At 48.0% G+C, this 27,532-nt stretch overlaps 1 protein-coding gene and 1 pseudogene across 1 annotated transcript; one reads left to right on the forward strand and one right to left on the reverse strand.

Moving 5' to 3' along the window:
• Positions 1–3,411: 3,411 nt before the first annotated feature.
• On the reverse strand, positions 3,412–27,360 carry LOC122488725 (TRAF interacting protein). The gene is made up of 15 exons (XM_043590424.1): positions 26,017–27,360; positions 19,192–19,249; positions 18,589–18,672; positions 16,259–16,298; positions 15,541–15,668; positions 14,224–14,318; positions 13,621–13,734; positions 12,272–12,359; positions 11,560–11,649; positions 11,083–11,171; positions 7,072–7,227; positions 4,841–4,889; positions 4,415–4,564; positions 4,246–4,296; positions 3,412–4,035 (listed from the first exon to the last, which is right to left on the reverse strand). Exons 1-15 carry the CDS (start codon positions 26,310–26,312, stop codon positions 3,916–3,918), a joined length of 1,608 nt encoding a protein of 535 aa, XP_043446359.1. The 5' UTR covers positions 26,313–27,360; the 3' UTR covers positions 3,412–3,915.
• LOC122488727 lies at positions 24,220–24,612 on the forward strand (annotated as a pseudogene).
• Positions 27,361–27,532: the final 172 nt, after the last annotated feature.

Consider the following 27,532-nt stretch of genomic DNA (forward strand, 5'->3'; position numbering starts at 1 on the left):
ATACCTGGACTGCCTGGGTGGCTTAGTTGGTTAAGTGTCCGACTTCAACTCAGGTCATGATCTCACTACTCATGGATTCAAGCCCTGAGTTGGGCTCTGCACTGCCAGTGCAGAGCCTGCTTGGGATTCTCTCTCTTCCTCTTCCTCTTCCTCTCTCTCTCTCAAAATAAGTAAACTTAAAAAAAAATAAAACATACCCATCATAATGAATATGAAGTAGTATGCAATTTTCTTTTCACTCAGTAAACATTTACTGAGTGTGTCATATGTACTAGGTATAGAAATTAGGGCTAGAGTGTCTTTTTGTGACTGGTTTATTTCACTTAGCAACTATCTCCAAGGTCCATCCATATTGTAACATATTACAGAATTTCCTTCCTTTTTAAGGCCACATAACAGTCCTTACATGTATATACATTTCGCTTATCCATTCATTAATGGATGGCTATTGGGTGGCTTCCATTTTTGGGCTATTGTGAATATTGGTGTTATGAACATGGGTGTGTACAAATATCTCTTTGAGATCCTGCTTCCATTTCTTTTGGATATATACACAGAAGTGGAATTGCTGGATCATATGGTAATTCTATTTTTAATTTTTTGAGGAGCCACCATATTGTTTTACACAGTGGATGTACCATTTTACATTCCCACCAACAGTACACAAGGGTTCCTATTTGTCCAAATCCTCCCTAGCCCTTGTTTTGTTTTTTAGATAGTAGCCATCCCAGTGGGTGCGAGGTGGTATCTCATGGTAGTTTTGATTTGCACTTCCCCAATGATTTATGGTATTGAGCATCTTTAATTAAAAAAAACCAACAACCTTTTTTTACAGTTTACTTATTTTGGGGGAGGGGGAGGAGAGGAAGAGAGAAAGGGAGAGAGAGAAGCCCAAGCAGGCTCTGTGCTGACAGCACAGAGCCCAATGTGGGGCTTGATCCCACAAACTGAGAGATCATGACCTGGGCTGATATCAAGAGTTGGATGCTTAACTGACTGAGCCACCCAAGCGCCCTGATATTGAGCACCTTTTAATGGGCTTATTGGCCACTCAGATATCTTCTTTGGAGAAATGTCTGTTCAAGTCTTTTGTCTATTTTTGAATTGGATTTTTGTTGTTGAGTTTTAGAAGTTCTCTACGTATTCTGGATATTATCCCTCATCAGACATATGACTTGAAAATACTTTCTCCCTTCTGTGGTTGCCTTTTTACTATGCAGATAGTGTCTTTTGGTGTGAGTCTTTAAGTTTTATTTTTTTTAAAATGTTTGTTTGTTGTGTGTGTGTGCAGGCTCCACGCTGGGAGCTGGGCTCTATCTCACAAATTGTTATATCACGACCTGAGCTGAAATCACAATTTGGGACACTTAACCCACTGAGCCACCCAGGCATCCCAGTCTTTTTTTTAATGTTTTGTAGAAACACCAGTGAAGCTATGTGGTCCTGCGCTTTTCTTTCTTTTAAGACTTATTTATTTTGAGAGAGAGAGAGAGAGAGAGAGAGGGAGGGAGGGAGAGAAGGTGTGAGTGGAAGAAGGGCAGAGGGAGAGAATCTTTTTAAAAAAATTTTTTTAATGTTTATTTTTGAGACAGAGAGAGACAGAGAGTGAACGGGGGAGGGTCAGAGAGAGAGGGAGACACAGAATCTGAAGCAGGCTCCAGGCTCCGAGCTGTCAGCACAGAGCCTGATGTGGGGCTCGAACTCACAGACCATGAGATCATGACCTGAGCCGGTCAGACACTTAACCGACTAAGCCACCCAGGCACCCCGGAAGAGAATCTTAAGCAAGCTCCATGCTCAGTGCAGAGCCTTATGTGGGGCTCCATCCTACAACCCTGGGATCATGACCTGAGCCGAAATCAGGAGCTCAACACTCAACCAACTGAGCCAACCAGGCACCCTGGGAGTTTTTTGAATACTGATTCAATCCCCTTACTAGTTGTAGGTCTATTCATGTTTTCTTTCTCTTCTTTGAGTCAGTCAGTGTTGTTGGTTTCTGTGTTTCTAGAAATTTGTACATTTTAATTAGGCTATCCAATTTGTTGGTGTACAATTGTTCACAATCCTTTCTATTTCTGTAAAATTGGTAACAACGTCCCCATTTTCATTTCTGATTTTAATAATTTGTCTTTTTTCTCTTAGTCAATTTATTTAAAAGTTTGCCAATGTTGTTGGCCTTTTCAGAGAAGCAGCTCTTGGTTTTCTCTATGTTTTTTAGGATTCTGACACCAATTCCAATGTGTGCATTTATTCCACACCACCAAGCAGTTCTCCAACATTAACTGGGAGTCTGACAATTCAACTCAATTCTGAAACTACCTGGAGACAGCATCAGATCCACTGCCTGCCTTGAAATCAGTCAGCTGCTTTTGGGGAGCTGCTATCCCCATAACCCTGAGGAATGGGGGATGGTGGCTGGTTCAAGCCCCACTCTTCCTTCATCAAGTACTTTCCTTGTTGTCTGATCGGGTACCAGAGTTCTGAAATAGTTGCTTAATGGTTACCATTTTCTCCTCACTCTAGCCCCTGGCAACTTCTATTATATTCTACTTCGGTCTCTACGAATTTGTATATTCTAGATACCTCATTTGAGTGGAATCATACAATATTTGTCTTTTGTGTCTGACTTATTTCCCTCAGGGGTCATAAGTTCCTAACCTGTAACGCTGACTCATTAGGTTCCCACAACTGGGAGTTTAGTGCTATTGTCCCTACTTTAAAGAAGTTGGACACAGAAAGGCTGGGTAATTTGCCTAAGATCACTCAGCTGATAAGGAGCACTATTGGTCAGCCGCTGGCTGCACCCTTAACTTGGTGCTGCACTTCCCCTCACCAAACCTCCTTGGTTCAAGGCAGCAGCAAAGGGGTCCAGATCCCGTAACCAAGAGCATTACTTCCTCCCTGTGAGGCTCACTCCTTCAGATGTACTGGGGGCAGCTGGGCATGCTCAGCCTGAAGCATGAGGGCACTCACCCTCATTCTCTGTGCCAGGCCCATGGTGGGCCCTGCAGAGGCAGATGAACTCCCATGCAGTAGTCAGAGAGGGAAGTTTAGGAGGCCTCACCCAAGCTAGAGGTCAAGAAAGGAAGTCTTCTAGGAGAAAGTGCTCTTGAAGTTAAGACCCAAAGGTCGCTGATTATTTGTCTTGCTTGCTGTGAGCCCCCTGTATGGCTATACCTGTTTACCCATTTGCTTTCCTGCCTATGGCATTTGGGCTGTGCCTAGGCTAGAGGCTGTGAACAAAACTGCAGTGATAGCATTCCTGCTGGAGTCTCCCTGTGTCCCATGAGGGGACACATGCCTAAGGATAGGATTTCTCAGTGTGAGCCGAGGTGAAGGTCCCACTTTAGAAACTTACGCGAAATGTTTTTCTAAAGTGTTGGTGCAAATTTACGCTCCTAGAGCCAGGAAGAAAGTATTCTATCTTTTTTATTTTACATAGAAATCTTCCCCCCATCCTCTCCCACCACCATCCCCTCGTTCCCCACCCTGCTTGGCTCCGGCCATGCCTAGCAGCAAGTCAGAAGCTGGCAGAAGCATGGGCAGGCTGAAATTGCCTGAGAACCCTCGAGCACTTTGGTCCATACAGTCAACAAAAGACCTGGAGAACCAGAAGCAGCCTGGCTACATCTGGCTATACACAAGAGCCTTTAACAGACAGCAGGTCCTGCTGGTCTCACATCGGCAACCACATGTAGGCCCAGTACGGTAGACCCAGTATGGTGGAGGTGGGCAGGGTAAGTTCAGGAAAAGCACAGTTCCTGGGCCTCACCCTCATCCCCATCTTTTCGTCTACCCTTGCCCTCAGGGCTGGTCCCGGAGGAGGGGCCGTGCCCCCAAAACCTCCTGCTGAGCCAGTCCAGGCCTATAAGTTGGAGGCGTATATCTGGCCACTGATCAGACTCACTATTCTCACTACCACAAGAAGGTGTCCAGTTTGGCCTGGGAGGGAGGGAGCACTGTCCTTGTCTTGACTCTCTGCTTAGCCTTGGGCTTGGGCTTAACAGGCAGTGGGCGGATCATAGTTGTGTCAGTCTGAAGAAGATGTCAAGGAAGAGGCCTAAAGAAGAGACTGAATGCAGGGCAGCAAAGGCTCAGACTTGGAGGGGGGAAGCTCTGCTATACTGAGCGAGGTCAGGCTCTGCACACCTGAGGCTGCAGCCACTGCCAGGCTAGGGTCTGAGGGTACAGGTGAGGGAAGGTGTGGGTAGCTCAGCTCAGCCCAGTGCCACAGAACAAGGATACAGGTTGGATGAATTTTGTCCGACCTCCAAGACCATCGAAGCCGGTCCTTACCTAAGGCGGAAGGAAGAAGTGAGTGGGCCAGGTTAAGAAGCTAGGAAGCTGGCCCCCCACTGTCCCCCTCCCCCCCCCAGAGGGCTGGCATTTGCCACTTGTGGGAAGCCATACTCACGGCATCTGTGCTGCGACGGGGCTCTGCTTTGGCCCTCTTGGGCTGTTTCTGGCCTAGGACAGCATTCCGGATGAAGACAGGAAAGGCACTAGCCAGCTCCTCATCTGGCTCTCCAATACAGCGCTGGCCGCCCAGCGAGAGCTGGGACTCCTGGGGTGGGGGAGTCCCCAAAGGCAGACTTGACGAGAGATGGCAGCAAAGGAGGGGGCGGGTAGGGGTGGTGGAGCAGGACCAGGATCTCTGATGCTTCACCAGGAGGCAGATAGGATAATGAATAGAGTTTCCAGGGTGGCTCCATAGTGTCTTAGCCCCAGGCCAGGAGTCAGAGGCCTCTGGCAACACCCTGCCCTTTCAGAAGTCCCGCTTTACACTCAGTACTGGCAAGGGTTGGATGGTGACTGCCTGACTTCTTCAGGGAAACCTTACCTGCTTGGGGTCATTGGGCATCTTCTTGGGGATGTCCTGAACAGGAGAGCTGTGAGAGCAAGACACAAAGACAAGAGGCAGGTAGGGGCGCCTGGGTGGCGCAGTCGGTTAAGCATCCGACTTCAGCCAGGTCACGATCTCGCGGTCCGTGAGTTCGAGCCCCGCGTCAGGCTCTGGGCTGACGGCTCGGAGCCTGGAGCCTGTTTCCGATTCTGTGTCTCCCTCTCTCTCTGCCCCTCCCCCGTTCATGCTCTGTCTCTCTCTGTCCCAAAAATAAATAAACGTTGAAAAAAAAAACAGTTGAGAAATAATGACTCAACCATGAGCTCAATTGGAGGGCCTCTCACCAGAGTGAATAACTACCACTCAGTGATACCTTAAAAAAAAAAAAAAAAAAAAAAAAAAAGACAAGAGGCAGGTGAGCAAGATACAGGGCCTGGTGAGCCAGGCTCAGCGCATGGCCCTTGGGGAACCACCATGTGGCATTGCTGCTGTAATGGCTGTGCTGGGCAAGGCACCTCAGTGAGCCCCACCCCAAGTGCAGATCCGTGAACAGCTGCCAGAGTGGAGGAAGAATGGGAAGTTGGACCATTTTTCAATTTTGTGGCTTCCACTCGGGGCCAAGCCAATCCCAATCCTCCCCAAGGCCTCAAATGCCTCACTATGTCCTGGGTTCTAAGTGTGGCTGGAGGCCCAGCTGATTCACCAACCACAGGGGGAAAGCCAGTCATGTTCTGATATAGGCAGAGGGCACCTCGTGATCTCAGACTTAGCCTTGTCTGCCCATAGAGGGGCTACCATCTCCACAATACCCTCAGTAAATAGTCTATCAAGTACTCTCACAACACAGGGCTAGGCCATCTTCTTAGGTAATCTGTGCAGGCACAGTCTGGGGTATAATGAATTATGGCCCCAAGCCCCGGCCCTTCACTCATAGCTCCAGAGCTAGACACAGTGTTTCCACCCAATCCCTGGGGACACTAACAGCTGAATACCCTCTCCTGGTATTTTCCCAGAGGGGGTAGCAGGAGGGTGACCTAAAGGCTGACCCTGTGGTTTCTCATAGCCATGAGGACAAGGGGAGGGTCAGTCTTGTCAACTCTGGATCCCTTCATTCCTGTCCCTATAGCCTGTGGTGAGGCTACACGAAAGCCATGGGAAGATTCTCCACTTGCTGCAAATTTGGCTCTGGGGAGGCTGATCCAAGGGGGAAGCATCCTGGATTCCCTCACACTCACTGCAGGCCCTCAAGATGATAAAAATGTCTCTAAAAGGCCTGGCAGTCTGCAGGCCCCAGGTGTCCACTTTCACCCTTTACAGCTAGAGAAAAGACAACATGAAGAAGCCAGGGTGTGCAGCAGGCACTAACAGGCCCTGTGACTACAGCCCACATGCCCAAGGCTTGCTTCCCACTGCTACCAGGCCCGGCCCTGTACAGCACGGGTACCTCCACCCCTGAGGGTGGGGAGAGGTGAAGAGCTCAGCTGGCTCTCCCTTTTGCTCTCTCCCTGGGCTTCTTCCATTTTCACTGCCTAACACCTCAATTTCTTTCTCTCACGTCCAAAGGTTTTGATTAGGAGGAAACCACTCAGCCCTTGACCCCCTCACCTGAGTAGCATATACCTACACGTACGTAGGGGAGTAGTTCTTGTCTTCCTGATGAACTATACTTGCCCTGTGTGGCCAAGGAGACAACCTCCCCATTCCCAGTCCCACTGGGTCCCTTGTGCAGGTCCTGCCCATCCCACTACAGCTCCCCACAGCTTCTCAAGCCTGCCCCTGTGGGCTACCCCCTTAGATGATGGGGCCCTGGGCACCACGATCTGAGATGGTCCTCAAGCATGAGCCCAAGAGGCACACAATGGAAGAAGAACTTCAAGTCCCTGGCTCAGGACTCTGGTGGGCAGGCATTCAAGATATGGGGAATACACACATACCCCAACACCATCAACCTAGACCTGCCCCTACTGGGACCCCTGTGTTCTCTCCAACTCACATCCCAACACCTTTGCTTGAAGGGTGATAGTGATGACTGAAAGAAGCGAGAAGGGCTTTGCCCACAGTGAGTACTCAGGAAAGGGAAGAAGAGGTGGCTAGAACCAAAGTAATAGTCAACCCCAGGTGACCCTCACTGCCCTGTCTGCCACTCAGAGCAACTATGGCAGGGCCTACAGAGACCTCTTGGTCATCCTGCCTCCAGGCTGTGGACATGGCCAGGCACTACCACTTACTGTGCTATCTCTTGGCAGAGCTTCTTGGCACGGCCCTGCTGGATGCTGGCAGGCTGGGATGGAGGGGTGTCCACGTCAAAGGTGGCATTGAGGTCAATATCATCACCGAAGGCTGGTCGGCGAAGCTTCAGGTTCAGCATTTCCAAAGGGGCTGGGCTATAAGCAGAGATGGCCTGGTTACTCTGGACTACCGTGGCAGTTCAGAAGGACAACAGTCTCTGCAGCATCAGAGATGGCTTGGTTCCAGGGGTCTGGAGCCCACACATGGCCCAGGGCCACCTTGCAAGGAAGCCTGAATCTCTACAGAAAAAAAACCACTTGGCTTAGTGCTTCACACCATAGTGGGACCAGTGAAAGTCTTCAAGACATGGAAGGAAGCAAGCAAAACCACACACAAAACCCAAGTGTACAAACAAAAGGTTACTGCCTTTTGACCAAACAGCCTCATCTCTCAGAATGCAGTACAAGGGGCCAGAGATGTGACCACAGATTGATGTAGATGGCACATAGCCCAATATTGGAAATGGTCAAAACGACTCTCCTAGGGAGCTGGCACTTTCATAGCTTGACTATGATACAGATATTATAGTAGTGTTTCTGGAAAGTAAACTAAGTAACATGGGGAAATGCTCATATGTTGCATTTATAAAGTAATATGAGGGGTACCTGTGTGGTTCAGTTTGTTGAACATCCAACTCTTGATTTTGGCTCAAGTCATGATCCTAGGGTATGGGATCGAGCCCCGTGTCAGGCTCTGTGCTGAGCGTGGAGCCTGCTTCAGAGTCAGTCTCTCTCTCTCTCTCTCTCTCTCTCTCTCTCTCTCTCTCTCCCTCTGCTGCTCTCCCCAACTTGTGCACTCTCTCTAAAAAAAATAATAGTAATAAAATAATAAAAAGTAATATAGAACTCTGGGACACCTGGGTGGCTCAGTCAGTTAAGTGTTAAGTGACTCTTGGTGTTGGCTCAGGTCATGGTCTCACAGTTCATGAGTTCGAACCCGACATCAGGCTCTGTGCTGACAGTGTGGAACCTACGTGGGATTCTGTCTCTCCCCTTCTCTCTCTCTGCCCCTCCCGCGCTTGCTCTCTAAATAAATAAACTTTAAAAAGAGAGAGAGAGAGGGGCGCCTGGGTGGCTCAGTTGGTTGAGTGTCTGATGTCGGCTCAGGTCATGATCTCACAGCTCTGTGAGTTTGAGCCCCCAAAGGGCTCTGTGTTGATGGCTTGGAGCCTGGAGCCTGCTTCAGATTCTGTGTCTCCCTCTTTCTCTGCCCCTAACCCACTCGTGTTCTGTCTCTGTCTCTCTCAAAAATAAATAAACATTAAAACAAATTTAAAAAAAAATAAAATAAAAAAGAGAGAGAAAGAAAAAAAGAAAATTGCAGCCAATAGGATTTTTCTAGCCCATCCAGGCCTGGTGGCGTTCCCTAGCTCCTGTGGTCAGAAAACTCTGGGGAATGGCAGGGCAGCCCCAAGAACATCCCTATTTCCTTCCCTTAGGAAGGAACCTTTTCAGGGCTGCCCAAAGCCCTACGCTCATCGCTCAAGGACAAGGAGATGCACTGTGAGGGTATTAGTCACTGGCCAGGAGCCCAATGGGGCATGCAGACTGGAGAAAAGGGAATTACCTACACTGATTTGGATGGGTAAGCAATGTGGGAAGATTAGACTCTCTCTTCCTTTCCCTGGCCAGGTCCCTGAACGCTCTACCCTCTCTTGCCTGCAAGTGAAAACAAAGGTTGCACAAATGCACCTCAAACCAACGCCATGCTGGTTGTTTTGCTTCCCCCACTGGGATCCACAGCATAAAGCAGCAGCCAGGAGCACTCATGACAACGTTTTTGTAGTATCTGTTATTCTGCCAATATCTACCAACCCCAGCAAGTCCTCTGCTACTGTCTACCACCCCAGAGGGTCAATAAACCTCATCACACCCTGCTCTCCGCAGCCATGCGACAACCCCCTGCCAGCCCGAGCTGCATGCCCTGGTGGCTCCTGTGTGCCTCATCCCTGAGCCAGGGCTCACCCCTCACTGAAGCTTCTAGATACAAATGGCACAAGCGCCACTTTTCTTGCCATGGGATTTGGCCTGTCGTAGTATGTGGTCAGGGGGTTTTGGGGCTTAGCCATCTAAGCCCCCAGCTTGCCTATCCCACCAGAACACAAGCTCCAAGAGAACCGAGAGGGCCATACATGCAGCATGCACTCAGTAAGAACCTGTTATGGAAGTTTAGGCCTCACTCCAGCCTGGAGTGGTAAAGAAAGTAAGCAAAAGCAAGTATGAAAAGTCTCTGGGAGCCTGGAGGCGTGCCTCACTGTGGATGCTGGATACAGAAGACAAGCATGTGGAAACACCCTGAGGACCATCAAATGGGAAGTGTAGGGAGCACCATGGAGCTTGTAGATAGCAGCCTTGAGTGATATCCTAGCAAAAGAATTTTTACTTCCTGCTGAGAAAGCTTAAATTCTAAATGTTTGAACACATGAGATGGTCTTTGAGACTATCAGCTCCCTAACTGTCAAGCTTCTGACAGGGCCCTTGTGCTACCTGGGGGTCCAAGCTGGCATGGCCAATGGGCTCTGAGGGTGGAGTGCAGAGGAAGGACCAGACACACAGGCTAGTTCATCAAAATCAGCCACACACTGGACTTCACAGTCAGTCATGTGCCCATCACATCCCCACAGCCATTTCTCAGTCCAACCCAAGCTGGGGTGGGCAGACAGCTCTGGCTCCATAAAGAGACATGGAAGGTCTGAGGTAAGAAAGAAAGCAAAGGTTGAAGAACTAAAGGTCCAATGAGAATGAGAAGCTGGCTTGTTGGCACTCACTCCTCCGTGCAGATGCTACGGTGTAGGGAAAAGATGGTGCATGTAAGGAGGCTGGTGGTGAGGGACACAGATTAAGATGTGGCTCCCAGTCTACTCATAGCTGGGTGTGTATGTATTGAGTGGTCCAGGCTCTAGCAAGACTCTAGAGCACCTCTGTGGCCCATGGCACCTGACACAACATCTACATAAATACTACCTGTGCAGAGGAGGATGAGCTTACTCCTGCTGAGGAGGCTAGGGAAGGCTCTGCAGGGCAACTGACCCATCAGTGTGGACAGGAGCTGACATACAGAAAGGCCCAGAAATGGGAAGGCAAGGGATATTCTGCTTGGTTTGACAGTATTATTTGGCTGAAGCCTAAAGATCTACTATAGCTCCCAGGCTGGCTCTAAGAGTGCGTTGGCATAGTGCAAGAAGGTCTGGGAGTGTTTGGTGGGGGAGGAATGATGTGATACCCAGGGGCTGATAAGCTGGGCAGACAAGAGGAGCAGGAAGACGGGTCACAATCCTTACGTGGGGGTGGTGGTAAGGGGTAAGATCAGGAAGTACCCCGGAGGTTAAATGGGCAGACTCCAGCAACTCATCAGATATGGGGAAGGAGCATAATGATTTTCCAAAGGACATTGAAAAGTGGCTCAAATACAAGGCTGGGCCGCTGGGTTACATGCTTTCTGTCTGGGCCATCAGCTGGGCAACTAGGTAGGACATCCCTGATGCTCTCACCTAGTTGGCTTCTGTGAAACACCCAGAGAGGAATGGGCAGCCAGTCCTGGCAGGGACACCCATCCCCCTGCCTCTTGGCTCCCTCTGCTGGAAGCTTTAATGCACACATTCCTGAGACCATAGGGGAATTATTTTGGTGACTGGTTTCGTGTTTGTTTCAGAATCTGGGGTGGACAGATGCATTCAGTAAGCATTCCATAAACAGGATTCCTGAAGACAGTCCATGCTCCTTCCCCTTCCCTGCCCATCCCTAGGTCCCCTATGGCCTACCCTGGCCTCTCGTTAGAGCCCAGAACTTGCCTCAAAGCTGTTTTCCCACCAAATCTTGACTGTGTCCCAGGGCAGGAGGCCCACAGCCTACAGGCCCACATGGACCACCCACCCGACCAAAGCCAGGAGTAGTGAAGACCCTTACCAAAGAGTTCTTCCAGCTTATGACCACCCCAGAAGGTCAACAAACCTCTCTAAAACCAGGCGGTTGACAGTCTCACTGTCCACTGGTGGCAGGTTCAGGGTTTCCTGCAGCATCGTTAGCTTTTTTTTCAGGCTCTTGGGAAAGGAAAGAGAAGAGTGTGAAAGGGAGGCTGAGGCAGCAAGACTGGAGAGACTGCCAAGGACACGCATCCTGGGAACAGACCAAGATCTGAACCCCAACATCAGGCTCAAGAGGCCAGGAATACCCAGCCTCAGAACCCCTCTCTGGGGAAGCCTCCCCTCTGGTGACCCTGGGGACATAGGTACAGGACAGGTGCTGTCTGTCCCCTACTGAGAAGGCCCAGGCTCCAAATCAGGGTCAAAGTGCATATCCTGACCCACTCTGACCCAGGAAGATAAAGGGAACCCACAACCACTGCCACTGACTGGGGCACAGGTTCCCAGGCTTTTGGAGCACACACAAAATACTCCTCATTCCCGTCTGGCCAGGGATGTCACTTACTGTGATTTCCTTGTCAGCACTCTGTAAGTCCTTCTGCGCTGACCTCAGCTCCAACCTTGTCTGGTCTAGTTCAGAGTAGACTGTCTGCAACTGTAAGAAAGTGTAGGGAGTAAAGGACAAGCCAACAGGTGGCCCTGTGCTCTGCCTCTACCTGCTGCTACCTAGTGCATGCTCGTAGGAGCCCAGGGTCCAAAAGAGTCTGAGGACACAAGGAGAGACTCTGGCCTTGTGGGGCAGGGCTTTAATCCGTCAATGTCCATCTGGAGCTGCCCAGGAACAAGGGCTTCGTTCTATGCCCAATAGTCCACGGATGCACTGGACCCAGAAATAAAACAGCTGTGCTGACTGAACCAGGTTCCAAGTAGGTTCCTCCTACTTTGGGCCTGGTACAAAAATAGGCCTCGGACACTGGCACCTTAGGGATCTGTGCTCTCCAGCCAGCTAAGAGGTGCCTAGGAACCAGGAAGAATAGAGGGGAGTGTAACCGTGCGCATACTGGGGGAGAGCCCTGTGTGAACTGCCGGCCTTGGTGGGCCAGCCACAGAGCCAGAGCCAGAGCCCAGTAAGGCCCAGTAACCAGTCTCTGTGAGTCACCCAATAGCCCCATGGAGTCTGTTGTGCCATCCAGCCCCATGGCTTTGCTCAGGAGACAGGAACGAGCATGACAAAAGGACAGCCACCTCTCCCCTCATCTTCTGCTCCCCACTGTTACCTTGCTTTTGGAAGAAAATAAGTCCTTCTTCAGTTTGTCAGACAGCTCCCCTGAGGCCTTCCGTGCCTCTTTTAGATTCTCATACTCTCTACAAGGGGGCCAGGAAAAGAGATGTCAGAATAGGACATGCTGCTGGTCAGAATGAGCCACAGCACCAAGCAAACACAAAGCCCAGGCTGTCCCCTAGGCCGGTTCTCATTCCTACTCTGACACCTGAGCGCAACAGGGTAATGTTTTGGGGGGTCCTGCAAGGAGAGCTGGGGAGTCTCTATCCCCTGCCTGTCGTGCAGGCACCGGTGATTTGAGAGGATGCGCAGCAAGCCCTGCCCTCGTTAAGGTCTCACAAAGAGGCTCCCTACCTCATCTGGGTCTCACAGGAGATATCTGGGATCCAATGCCTGTCAGCCAAGTTGTCCCTTTCCCCCAGTCTCACCTCCATGATAGTGGAGAATCTGAGCCAAATTTCTGATGCAAATCAGGCAGAGTCAGTAAATGCTGATGGGAAATAGGCTCCATTTATCATGATGGGGTTTATATAGCTCAGAGAGTGGTGCCAACCCTCTTAGAAATAACACTTATAGGGGCGCCTGGGTGGCTCAGTTGGTTAGGCGTCCGACTTCGGCTCAGGTCATGATCTTGTGGTCCGTGGGTTTGAGCCCCGCGTTGGGCTCTGTGCTGACTGCTCAGAGCCTGGAGCCTGTTTCAGATTCTGTGTCTCCCTCTCTCTCTGACCCTCCCCCATTCATGCTCTGTCTCTCTCTGTCTCAAAAATAAATAAACGTTAAGAAAATAAATAGGGGCGCCTGGGTGGCGCAGTCGGTTGAGCGTCCGACTTCAGCCAGGTCACGATCTCGCGGTCCGGGAGTTCGAGCCCCGTGTCAGGCTCTGGGCTGATGGCTCAGAGCCTGGAGCCTGTTTCCGATTCTGTGTCTCCCTCTCTCTCTGCCCCTCGCCCGTTCATGCTCTGTCTCTCTCTGTCCCAAAAATAAATAAACGCTGAAAAAAAAAAATTTTTTTAAAAAAAAAATTTTTTTTTAATAAATAAATAAATAAATAAATAAATAAATAAATAAATAAATAGAAATAACACTTATAATTCACACTCATTCTTTCAATAGCCCTATGAGGCAAATTATTACTATCTCCATTCAGGAAGCTGTGGGTCAGAGGCTAAGAGACTGGCTCCTGGCCACATTGTGAGAGGTGGGGTCAAGGTGCAAACTGAGGCAGCATAGCTCCTGAGCTTGCCCCTTAACTCTGCCTGCTCTGCTTTGCAAGAGATGGAGAGCAGACGGATTGGGTGCCGTGGCTTAGCTCCTGGGCTGGGTCAGAGGGGCCAGAGTACACACTTCTTGAGGGACACGCAGTACACAGCCAGCTGCTCCACCGCTGACTGTCCCGCACCCATGTCTCGGATCATCTCCTCCACCTCGGGCCGCTGGCTCTGGAGTAGGAGCTCAATCCTGAAAAACACCCAACCCACGGCATTTAAAATCTGGAGGCTGATGGGTAGGTACCCAGTACAGCTCTGCTTCCCTTTGCTGCTGTTGCTATGGTAACAGCCTGAGCTGCCAGCATGCTCTAGCAGGCGGGTCTATCCAAAGAAAGGCCCCACAGCAGAGCTGAACACAGCTGTAGGGATGCTGCTGGGGAAGAATGGGTGCTGACAGCTCCTCAAGGTCAGGAATCCGTAGAGAAAGGTTTTTGGAGCAAAAAACCTGCCAGGTTGTCAGGCCACAGGCAACAGAACAGGGAGGAGTGAGGCAAGGGCCCCCATGGGAAGCAGAGGTCAAGCAAGGAGACCTGTGCCCATACCCAGCTGGCCTGAGCCCCATGTGGCCTATGGAGAGATTTGAACCACAGAGGTGACCCAATCCCCCTGTAGTCCTGAGAGTTGTGCCACCTGGGAGCCACAGGCAAGGGCAGAGGGCAGTCCCTAGCTCCAAGCTCACCTCTCCATGGTCTTCATCTTGGTCCTAAGCCGGCGGGCCTCCTCCTGTGCTTGTTTGGTTTCATCCTGCTGCTGCTCCAAGTACTTCATCTGTTTCTGAAGAGCACACACATCCATACATACCTGTTGCTTGGACAATCCCAGGGACGATGGCTAAAGTCATCAGGAGAACTGTCTCCTTTTCAAAATGCTGATAACCATGTGTCCCCAGCCCCCAGGGAGGAAGGCGCCTGGGCCCCTCTGTTTGTGATTTTTCTGCTACGAGGCCTTAGGCCAACTGTTTCCTTAGCTCTCTGCTTGCTTCCTCCTGAGATATATTATCACAGGCACAGCCCACTGCAACCATCTACAGTCCCATTGTGGGCTGCCAAGGTCCTGTGACTTAAGGGCTCATGGTGCATGTTGTATAGGAAGGTGAAGAAACACAGATCCAGGCCTCGCTATCCACCATCTAGACCCATGAACAGTTACCAGGATAGAAGAGCCGAGACAGAGGCAGCTGGCCAGGCTGTCCTCAGCACAAACCACTCCATCTCTGACCTGGGAATGCCATCAAAGACTCCTGCTGTGCAGCTAGGTACTGATTCACTCCTTCCCTCCCACTGGCCAGGCCATGTGATCCAGCCCAGCCACCAAGCAGGAACAGAGACAACGAACACCTGGGGCCCTATCTGTTCACAAAGATGGCTCCCTTTCCCTTACAAATGGCATCCAGCAAGGACTGCTCCTTCCTACGAGGCCAGCATATCAATTGTGGGTTCAGATCAATCGCCTCATGCCCCTCAGAGAGCAAGAGGCTCACCAACCCAGGCTGATACAAAATTCATCTGGGTCTAGAGCTGCTTGCTCTGCAGGCTTTGATCTGCCTGGTCAGCTCAGCACAGCCGACTTCAAAGGGCCCCTGATCCTCCCTGGGATGCTGTTTGATCTGGCTCCAGAGAGCAACCCAGCCAAGGACTAGAGTGCTAATGGAAGGTTCTTTGGTCTGGCTTCATCAGTGGAGTACAAACCACTTTTGGAAACAAGGTCCAGCCTCACCTAGGTCTTGGCTGAGCAGCCCCTCCAAGAAGCCCTGGGAAGTCCTCACCTGTCCGAACTACCTTGTACAAAATCAGAAGTGTAGCCAATATGGCTCTTTGTTTATAGGCTGGATGGGCACAATATGGGAGGCCTGGGGGAAAAGGGATTTGCCTCCATTTTACAACTGTATAAATGAAGGTATGACAAAGGCAGAACCAGAAGATAAGCCCAGAGTGGTGAGCTCAGGACCAGGCTATATCTTCCAACCAACTTGTGCCCACAGAACCTGGGGACCAACCTTGAGGGTGGAGCATAGCATTTCGGCCTTGTCTAAAGCCTTCTGCAGAGATTCCACAGTGGCGTTGCGCTCTTCCAAGGTGTCCCGCAGAGTGTCGATGATGACCTGGCTATCCCTTTTCTCCTTCTCTGGAGTGGGGGGTGGGGGAGGGGAAGGCCCATTCACCCATCAGCATAAGAACCTTAGACCTTAGGTTCCAGCCCCCCACCCCAGAGCCAAGTAAGGAAAAGTCTCAGGTCAGCAATTGGGTGGCCCGCTTCTCTCTCTGGCATGCACCAAACCAGGGAAGCTGAGCCAGAGTTTCTTCATTCAGGGGATGAGACCCTCTTTCTGCTGCTTGGAACTACTTGAGTAAAGATTTCACTGCTCCCCACTCCCATGGGTAGAGTTAATTCATCATCTCAGAACTCAATCAGGTTTCCAGCTAAACCCTCTCCTACAAATACTCTGTCCCATTAGGTAGCTCCCTCCCAGCCTGGGTCCGGGCAGGAAGCCTCAGACAAAAAGAAGAAGCTCACCTAATCTAGGTGGACAGCTTTAGGCACCTCCTTTTCCCTTCCTTTCCTGCCAATCACAAGACCTGGCAAAACTCTTGGAAATACAAAGCAGGGAGAGCCCCTAGCTTCACCAGAAGACTGGAGGCCTTCCTCCCAAGGATCTCTCCCTTCAGGACCTGGGTCAGGGACTTCCCAGGGCCACCTATCTCCTACTAACTCACCTTTCTGGGAAAGCTGGGCTCTGATATTATCCAGTTCATTCTGTAAGGCAATAGCCACAATAAGCAATAGAAAGGCATCATAGCTGGCTTCCACACAGCACCCCAAAAGGCATGCAGGGAGATCCAGGAAGGGACAATGAGGCCTGTAGGTCCAGGGAGGCACAGACCCTGCTGTATGTCACAGCCAAGCTAAGCCAACAGTGTAGAGATACATCTTGCTTTATCTCTGTACTTTTCTGAAAAGTAGGTGAGGTGGAGAAAAATAATCTCTGGTAGAAGACCCTGGGACAGGGAGAGAGGCAGAAGAGGGGCAAGAGAAGTGAAGTTGGACCTGTGTGATCAGTCTCACAGCAAAGGATTCCATCATTTCCTTGGCCCTGTGTTGGCCTGGCCCTTCCCCTCTCCAGGCTTCAGCTGCACTCACCAGGGACACAGAGTTGGGATGCCCAGGGACCTTGGGTCATCACTCCTTCCCTCCACCCTTGCTTCACAATCTACTTCTCTTCAAGCTCTAAGCTGGCTCTGTATACCATGAATCTCCCAACCCTAATAAGGTAGGTGAGCTGGGACAACTTTGTATCTCTGGATGAAACCTCACATGTGCTAGGCTCTAACCAGACTATTCTGAGGGTCAAATGAACCTCTCAAAGCCTGTGCATAAGTTACACAGCCACTGCCGTAGAACCACTGAGAGGCTGGGGCAGAACTGAGCCCAGACTCCATTCAGGAATTCAAAGCACTCAACACCCCCATAGGCAAGAGAAGTACCTACTGCATAAGCAGGAAAACCAGGCTCTGCAGAACTGAAAGGCTTGGCCAAGGGTTCAGGATGGTAGCTGGATGGAATCCAGGCAAATCTTCCTCCAGATCACCTTTCCCGGGTCAATACAAGACTCAGGATTTTACATGTGACCAATACTAAAGCCCAGCCCCAGTGGGTGGATAAGCCCCCTAGTGTCAAAATCCCCACCCAGGACTCTGGGGCAAAAGCTTTTGGTAGCTGGACTGGTCACTGTGGGAAGAACATCCTAGAGTGCAAGTGGTGGGTAGAGAAGGGCATGCACGGGCTGCAGAGGACAGACACCAACCCAAAGCTCCCCCAAGTCCCCTGGCTTTTTTTTTTTTTTTTTTTTTTTAATACCTGGCAGGGTACCTTCCAAGCCCTTGCTCCAAACTACTCAAGACATTGCCTCTCGCTCTCCTAGATCTGGCTTTGAAAGCCAGAAAGAAACGAAGCTGCCTTTGTTGTCTTTATCACAGGGAGGATGGGGCTTAAAACCAGGAGCAGTTACCATGACAATGAACATGTTGGCTTTAAGCACAAAAGCTCTACCTTCTTGAAGCAGTAAGGTTCCAAGGACATCATGGTATCCACCCCCCCTCCGCACCCCGGCCCAAAGCCAAATGAACCCAGGACTGACAGATGCCCAGCAAGTTAACCCTCAGAGTCCAGGTTCATTGTGAACCCCAATCCCACTTTCTTGAGAGGTTTCTACCAATCTAGCCCTCTGGTACACAAAGAAAGCTAAATCTTGGACTTGGGGGAATAAGTGTAGGAGGGAATCCACCCATTCTCCCCACCAGTGTGGGCTCACATCCTGATTCCAGGGGTTCTGCCCTCTATTCCTGATCTGGGAAAGACTCAGTCACCTGGATATACACCAAGCTTTCTCACAGTTTTGAGGCACAGCCATGTTTGTGAATAGTGGGTCCACACATCTTCTCTGTGTGGACTAGAAGAGTTTTCTAATCTGTCCAAGCAGCAAAGTGGGCTGGGAAGGATGGCTGTAGAACCTCTGCAAGGTGAGAGAAACTCAGGAGAGATATTTTGGCCTTTGTTGGGAATTACTCTAAAATCCCAAAGGGAAGGTTCACAGTCAAGAGGCTCCCTTCCTTCAGGGGCGCCTGGGTGGCTCAATTGGTTAAGTGTCTGACTTCGGCTCAGGTCATGATCTCACGGTTTGTGAGTTCAAGCCCTGCGTCAGGCTCTGTGCTGACAGCTCAGAGCCTAGAGCTTGCTTCAGATGCCGTGTCTCCCACTCTCTCCCCTTCTCCACTCACTCTCTGTCTCGCAAAAATGAATAAACGTTAAAAAAAATACATTTTTTTTTTTAAAGAAAACAGGCTTCCTTCTTCCCTAACAGTGTATTTCTCCAATGACTGGGTCTTATCATCACTTCTCCTCTGCTCTCCTCCCCTCTGCCTTGAAACCTCTACAAAATCTCCCTCCAGACTCCATTGTGACACTCTAGGTACCCACCCTGGGTGGGAGCAGAAAGTAAATTCTCAAGGGGCTTGGAGTTCAGTAGAATGACATAAATCCCAGGTACCTTTAAGAATTCTGCATCTAAGACACTCTCCTCCTCTTGGGCAAGGTCAAAGAAGAGCTTATTGATAATGGTTCTTTTGCCAACCTGGATGGAAGGACAAGATAGAGTATGAGTATATAGCTGGGTCACATGCAAGGACAGGGATATACATGCAACCTAACGTGCAGCCAGGCCTATTCTCGGGCCCAACTTTTCACAACACTTCCCTTGGAATCAGATGAACTCTGTAACCCTATAGTTTCCCTAAGCTGGCGCCACCACTTTGGTGGTTACTAAAGTCATGTCACCACAAACCCATGTGGTAACTACTCAAAAGATACCCCAGCTCTAAGTGCTTTGAGGAAATGGGAAAAGGTAGAGAAGGAGGCCAGATTTACCTAGGTGAAGACTAGCCCAGGCAATAAGTCCACCTGCTAGCTACTCATAGGCATAAGCAGGCCTCCTGAGCCACTCAAAAGCACAAGTAAGGTTTGATCAGCCTCAAACCATGAGGGTCCAAAAAGGTCAAAGATATTGCTCAGTTTCAGAGATCTTTCCTTATTTCTGCTTCCTGGCAAGTAAAAGATATCTTCAGCTGAAGTGTTTTCACCCCACCACCCTCACCTGGATTCGGCACTGTGGGCAGGTCCGACTTGGTGCTGTCTCAAACCACTGAATTAGGCTGGAATGAGAAGCAGAAAAGCAGACTGGTGAGCCTTTGCTTGGGTAGAGACACATAGAGCAGGTAGCCACCCCAACCACAACAGGGTCTGACTTGTTCTTTCTTGACCCAGAGCCTGCCCACATAGGAGGGCGGTTACCACAGGTGGTACAGCACATCCCATAAGGCCTGACTGGGACAAGCACTCTGGGACAAGTCCTTTTTTTTGGCCCTGTTGGTGTGGCCCTCCTTACCCCTCAGCTGCTCTTTTGTCAACATTCTAGGCTTGGACTAAAGAGCATCAGTCAAAGCACAGGATCCCTCAGAGATAGGGATTTTAATAACACACCCACTTTAAGCTAGGATTCCCAAGGGCTACACTTTCAGAGTAAGGGTAAACTAGAAGTAAATGCAAGTAGTGCTAAAAGTAAAATACTGTCCAGCTTTGCATCGTCTATCTGAGTGGTCCAACAAAACCTCAAGCCGTAAACTTTAATTAGTCTCCTACTAGTAGACTCTCCCACCAGGGAACAGGGAGAAACAGAGGTCTTTCTGTTTCTGGGATACCATCATCCCAGGCCTCAAAGTTTTTCTATAAATAATTTTTCACAGGGGTGTCTGGGTGGCTCAGTTGGTTGAGCATCTGACTCTTGACTTCGGCTCAGGTCATGATCCCAGGGTCATGGGATCGAGCCCCATGTCAGGTTCCATGCTGAATGTGGAGCCCGCTTAAGATTCTCTCTCTCTGCCCCTCTCCCCTGCTCGTTCACTCTCTCTTAAAAAAAAAAAATTCATATGCTATGTACAAGATATAATCAAAGCTAGCCATGCGCAATGGAATACTATATGGCAACGAGAAAGAATGAGTCTACAACTAAGAACAATATTACAGATGAATCACATATACATAACATTGAGGAAGACAAACCAGATACAAAAAAGGTATACTGCATATGACTCCATTTACATAATGTAAATGCTTTAGTTTTCTTAAAGTAAAGTCATACAAGGAAAAGAGCATTACAAGTGCAAACCAGAACATATCCAGCAAGACTTCAGATATGGGAATTGTCACATACAACATAACACATTATACTAAAGAAATAAAAATCAAAACTGAAAATATCATTAGAGGAGTACCTGTCTGGCTCAGTCAGTAGAGCATGTGATTCTTGATCTTAGGGTTGTGAGTTAGAGCCCCATGTTGGGGGTAGAGTTTACTTTAAAAAAGGAAAAAAAAGGGGGTGTCTTGGTGGCTCGGTCAGTTAAGCATCCAACTTTGGCTCAGGGCATGATCTCACGGTTCATGAGTTTGAGCCCCACGTTAGGCTCTGTGCTTACAGCTCAGAGCCTGGAGCCTGCTTCAGATTCTGTGTTTCCCTCTCTCTCTGCCCCTCCCCTGCTTGTGCTCTCTCTGTCTCTCAAAAATAAATAAACATTAAGAAAAGAAAAAAAAGAAAAAAAAGAGGGCACCTGGCTTAGTTGGTTAAGTGCCTGACTATTGATTTCAGCTCAGGTCATGATCTCACAGTTCATGGGTTTGAGCCCCACACTGGGCTCTTCGCTGACAGTGTGGAGCCTGTTTGGGATTCTCCCTCTCCTCCTCTCTTTCTGCCCCTCTCCCATTTATACATGCTCTCTCTCTCTCTCTCCCAAGAATAAATAAATAAATTAAAAATCAATCAATCAATCTATCAATCAATGGGAAACAAAGAAAATATCAGTAGAGAACTACAAAATAAAAGGTGACATGGCAGAATTTAATAAGAACCAAAGAAATTCTAAAACAAAAAAGTGGCCAAAATCAATAATTAAATGGATCAGTTTAATGGCAGTTTAGGCATAGTTGAAGAATTAGTAAAACAAAAAGATAGGTTAGAGAAAACATTGAGAATTAAAAAGATGGAAAAATGGGGGTGCCAAGCTGGTTCAGTCAGTAGAGTGTGCAACTCTTGATCCCAGGGTCATGAGTTCAAGCTCCATGTTAAGCATGGAGCCTCAAGATAGAAAAATATATAAGAGATTATAAAAGATATAGAAGATATTGTGAGAAGATCTAGCATACATATGATAAGGAGTTTCAAAAAGAAAGTATTAGGTAGAATTATGCCTTTTCCCCAAGAAGTCTATGTCCTAATTTCTCAAACCTGTGAATATGTTACCATACATGACAAGAGTAATTTTACAGATGTGATTAAGGATCTTGAGATGGGGAGATTATCCAGGTGTGCCCCCATGTAATCACAAGAGTCCTTAAGTTAAGTGTCAGAGTCATACAGAGAGATTTGAAGATGTAACCCTGCTGGCTTTGAAGATGGGGAGAACAGGGTCATAAGCCAAGAAAGGTATATTCCCACACTGACTATAACCCAGTAAACCCATTTTGGACTTCTGACCCCTGGAACTACAACATAATAAATTTGTGCTGTTTTAAACCACTAAGTTAGTAGTAATTTGTTATAACAGAAATAAGAAACTAATATGAAAAAAAAAGAGATAATGGGATAGAAGCAATACATGAAGATAATAATAATGGCTGATAACTTTCCAAAATTGAAGAAACCATTCCATAAGTTAAAGAAATATAATGAATCCCAAGCAGGATAAGTAAAAATGGTAACAAAAAGAGAGCTGAAGTGGCTATGTTACTGTAAGGCAAAATAGACTTTATATCAAAAAAAGTTACACAGGTCACGATCTCACGGTTCATGGGTTCGAGCCCTGAATTGGGCTCTGTGCTCACAGCTCAGAGCCTGGAGCCTATTTCAGATTCTGCGTCTCCCTCTCTCTCTGCCCCTTCCCGACTTGCGCTCTGTCTCCCTCTGTCTCAAAAATGAATAAACATTAAAAAAATTTTTTTTAAGTTACAAAAAACAAAAACAAAAATAAATTAATTAATTAAAAGGGGCACCTGGGTGGCTCAGCTCGTTAACCCTCCAACTCTTGATTGCAGCTCCAGTCATGATATCACGGTTCGTGAGACAGAGCCCCGTGTTGGTCTCGGTACTGGCAGTGCAGAGCCTGCTTGGGATTCTCTCTCTCCCACTCTCTCTGCCCTCCCTTCTCTCAAAATAAATGATCTCTCTTTCCCCCTGCCTCTGCCCTTCTCCCCTGCTCCCATATTCATTCTCTCTGTCTCTCTCTTTCAAAAATAAATAAATAAATAATAAACATATATGAACCTAACAACAAAGACCAAAAATATAGGAAAGAAAACTGGACAGAATTAAAGAGAACAATAGACAGTTCTACAATAAAACTTGGGGAGGTCAATACCCCACACCTTTTTTTTTAAAAAATTTTTTTTTTCAACGTTTATTTATTTTTTTGGGGACAGAGAGAGACAGAGCATGAACGGGGGAGGGGCAGAGAGCGAGGGAGACACAGAATCGGAAACAGGCTCCAGGCTCTGAGCCATCAGCCCAGAGCCCGACGCGGGGCTCGAACTCAGGGACTGCGAGATCATGACCTGGCTGAAGTCGGACGCTTAACCGACTGCGCCACCCAGGCGCCCCACCCCACACCTTTAATAATGGGTAGGACAATCAGATAATCAATAAGGAAATAGAGGACTTAGACAACACTATAAACCAACTAGATCCAACAGACAAATACTCCACCCAATAATAGCAGAATACACATTTTTCTCAAGTGCACATGAAATATTTCTCCAGTATAGACCATATGTTGGGTCATAAAACAAGTGATTAATAAATTTTAAAAGGTTGAAATTGCACAAAGTATCTTTTCTGATCACAATGGAACAAAACTGAAAATAAGTAACAGGAAAAAAAATGGAAAATTCACAAAATATGTGGAAGTTAAACAACACACTATTAAACAACCAATGGGTCAAAGAAGAAACCACAGGGAAATCAGAAAATACCTTGAGATGAATGAAAATGAAAACACAACATACCAAAATTTATAGAATACAGTGAAAGCATACTAAGAGGGAAGAGACAGCTGTAAACACACACACTAAACAAAACAAAACAAAAACAAACAAACAAAAAACACACCCATTAGGATAACTATTATGAAAAACAAAACAAAAACAGAAAATACAAGAGTTGACCAGGATGTGGAGAAATAGGGCCCTTGCGCATTGTTGGTGGGAATGTAAAATGGTGCAGTTGATGTGGAAAACAGTAAAGCAGTTTCTCAAAAAATTAAACACAGAATTACCATTTGATCCAGCCATTCCACCTCTGGGTTTAGCCCAAAATAAACGAAAGCAGGGACTCGAACAGATACTTCTACACTAATTCATAGTAGCGTTACTCATACTAGCCAAAACATGTAAACAACCCAAGGTCCATTAACAGATGAGGAGAAAAACAAAATGTGGTATTTCCATATAATTGAATATTATTTGATCATAAAAGGAATGAAATTCTGATGCATGCTACAACATGGATTAACCTTAAAAACATTATGCTTGGTGAAGTAAGCAAAACTCAAAAGAACAAATATTGCATGATTCCACTTATATGAGGTACCTAGAATAGGAAAATTCAAGGAAACAGTGTAAAGGGCACTTGGGTGGCTCAGTTGGTTAAGCTTCTGACTTGATATCAATTCAGGTCATGATCTCATGGTTCATAAGATGGAGCCCCACATGGGGCTCTGTGCTGACAGTATAGAGCCTGCTTGGGATTCTTGCTCGCTTGCTCTCTCTCTCTCTCTCTCTCTCTCTGCCCTCCCCCACTTGCTCTCTCTATCCCTAAATAAATAAATAAATAAATAAACTAAAAAAAAAAAAAAAAAAAAAGAGACAAAGGGTGAAATAGAAGTTTCCAGGAGCTGTGGGGTCAGGGAATGGAGAATTGTTTAATTGGTACAGTGTTTCTGTTTGGAATGATGGGAAAGTTCTGAAAATAGAAAGTGGTAATGGTTACACAGCATTGTGAATGTATTTAATATCAGTGAACTGTACGCTTAAAAATGGTGAAAATGGAAGGCATCTTTGAGCTTACCAATTAAACATCATGAGCAAAGCTCACCCTCCCAAATTAAAAAAAGAATTATAGACAAGAAGTTATCGTTGAAATTAAATGGTGGCAGATATGTCCAAGGAATGCTGCAGGGATTTGATCCCTATAAGAATCTTGTAATAGATAAATGTGTGCAGATGATAACTAGCAGGCAACAGAACAATACTGGAGTGGTGGTAATAGGAGGGAACAGTATAATCATATTAGAAGTCTTGGAACGAGTATAAACAAAGGCTGTGTTCACCAGAGAAATCAACTGCTTCCACTTGTCCCCTCTCCAAAGGGTCCATTTTACTATAATAGAAAAACTGGGTCATGTACATTTTCATATTGAAATTCTTTGTTAAACAAACTTTTGCGATAGTCAAAAACAGTTGACATGGCAAATCTTATGTGATGTATAATTTACCACAATAAAAAAAAAGAAGGTTTTACAATAGCCAAGGTATGGAAGCAACCCAAGTGTCCACTGATAGATACACAAAGAAGGCATAGCATACCTGTGCACACGTGCACATGCACACACACGTGCACAGGCGCACACACTGGAATATTACTCAGCCATAGAAAAGAATGAGATCTTGCCATTGGTGACAACATGGATGGACCTAGAGGGTATTATGCTAAATGAAATAAGTCAGAGATTTCACTTTTATGTGGAATCTAAAAAACAAAACAAACAAAAAACCAGACTCTTAAATACAAGGAACAAACTGGTGGTTGCCAGAGGTAAGGTGGGCGGGGGGATGGGTGAAATAAAGGGAATTAAGAGGTACAAATTTCCAGTCATAAGATAAATAAGGCATGGAAAAGTACAACATAGGAAATATGCTCAGTAATAACTGTTGTATGGTGAAAGATGGTTACTACGATTATCGTGGTAAGCATCAAGTAATGTATACAACTATTGGATCCAAATGTTGTACACCCGAAACTAATATAATATAGTATGCCAATTATATTTCAATTTTGAAATAGGAGCTCTGAATCAGCCAGTTCACAGCTGCTGGGGGAATCTTTCCTCACCAGCTGTACATTCAACAGAACGGTCCTATAGGGACAGCAGGACTTGACCAGGGAGCACCTCCTTGCCCTTCCATGTTAACTTGGGTTACCTGGCATCAATGAATACTCTGGAGTGTCTGACCAAGGAGATGACTCTGGATAGAATCATCCCAAACCATCAAGCAAACCATAACAAATAGGATAGCCAGAGGCCTACCAGGTTATCTCAAACAAATAAAAGGGCTCATTAATTTGGCAAAAGTTGGGCACCTAGGTTACTCAGTCAGTGAAGTGTCCCACTCTTGATTTCCACTCAGGTCATGACCTCACGGTTCAGGAGATAAAGCCCAGCACCCAGCTCTGTGCTGACAGCGTATAGTCGGCTTGGGATTCTCTCTCTACTACCCCTCTCCTGCTTGCTTTCTCTCTCTCAAAATAAATAAATATATAAAAAAAATTTTAATCTTTTTTTTTTTAATAAAAAAACAGCAAAAATTCACCTCCGACCAGATTAATAGTTTTGAGGTCACATCACTTTGCAAGCTGACCAAGAAATCCTCTACTCTATCCGCACTGAGCCAACTCTGTTACCCTGGACTCAGCTCAGTTGTTACCTCCTCTGGGAAGCCTGCCCTGACCTGCCTCTGCCCAGGTGGGGAATCTACCTTGGGGCTCCATCTAGTTCCGTCTTAATCACCTGTTTGGGCTCCTCCCAGAGACCCGACACCCTACAGTACTGTAGCCATACTAGGCCGAGCGCCCAGCCCCGACACAGCAGTCACTCACCACTGTAGGTGGAAGGTATGGCCGCAGTGGATGGCGGCCACATCTCGGGAGTGGTCGAAGAAGTCGGAGCAGATGGTGCACAGCGCACGGATAGGCATGATGATTGGTCCTAAGGGGGTCTGGCAGCCAAGGAAACCTCGACGGGTCCAGCTTTGCGACCGCGCCCCCACCCCCGTCCCCGCCTCTCCGCAGGCTTCAAATTTGGCTCCACTGCGGGACTTCCGGGAGTGGACCGGAAGTGGTGGCAGAAACGTAGAGGCGGAGCCTGAAGGCTGGGTCCCGATTGGACGAACCATAGGGGGCAGGGCTTAACGGCCGTAGAGAATCCTGGGGCTGAGCGCGAACCTGGGTCTGTCTGCGGTAACTATCTAGTGGTTCCCTTAAGGATTTGGCAGGTAGCGGCAGCAGCCACGCCGCCAGCCGTTCCCCTTTCTGGAAGAAGACACGGCATTATGCTCCTAAGCCAGATCTGGTGCCAGGAACGCCGGGCACGGCGCTATTCTCTCAGGGCAGCCTTCTCTGCATTTCGGGAGTGTGGACAAGACCGAAGCTGTAGGGGAATGGGACGATGGAGAGCAGTCCCCTGGGCTCTGGGCAGTGCTCAGCCGTACACCGGAAGCCCGTAGTTCCCGCCCTCTCAGTCCTCAGCTCTGAGTGATTTTAGAAAGATGGACACAGGTCTAACCACTCAGGACACCCTAAGCTCACTCTTGGCTTTATTCAAGCAAGTCATGATGATCCCTCAGTTTGGAGGTGGCAAGGCCTGTACCCTGACTTTAGCTCTTAGCTCCCAAGAGGATCAGCATGCCTCCGAACTGTACTAGGGTTGGAATTTTAGAAGCCCAGATGCTTCACAGATCAGTGACTAACAAACCCTTTTTCTGATTTCCACATCAGAGAAGTTATCTTTGGAGTCCTCCCTGAGTAAGAGCAGCATCCCTGGTGAATTCACCTGGGCAAGTCAGGGCTGGAACAATTCTTCCTATGAGTTCTCATGCTTAACTCTTTTTTAGCAGTGTTAATACCCTCTCCCCAGAAGAAACCTTCTGTAAAGCCCCATGATATAAAGCTTATTTTTCCACCTGAAGTAGACCCAGAGTGAAGTTCTTTGAGCCTATGTGGAAAGCACAGGTGTTGTTCACAGGGAGGAGGAATCAACACAAAGGGTAGCATAGAACCTTTGTGCAATGCCCACCCTGCACCCTCTCCCCAACTCTGGGAAGCCCACTTTGGCCATGGGCAAGGTCTCTACCTACGGTGGTTGCCCCATGATGGCCTCCAGTTGCATGCCTAAGTCAAGACAAGGGCTCTTGTTCAACAGGACTTGTTAGAACAGCAGCCCAGAGGTTATTCTTTGGCACAAGCCCAGGAAAGGACTCCCCATCCATAAGGATTTCTAGAGTCTGGAGGACCCGCCACGATCAAGGAACACACAGTGGTAAAGGATGATCTGCACTCTCAGCCCAAGCAATCCTCATGGCACTGAGCACAGACCAATACCTGTGAACCTGCTCCC

The sequence above is a fragment of the Prionailurus bengalensis genome, chromosome A2 (assembly GCF_016509475.1).
Source record: "Prionailurus bengalensis isolate Pbe53 chromosome A2, Fcat_Pben_1.1_paternal_pri, whole genome shotgun sequence".
NCBI classification, from domain to species: Eukaryota; Metazoa; Chordata; class Mammalia; order Carnivora; family Felidae; genus Prionailurus; species Prionailurus bengalensis.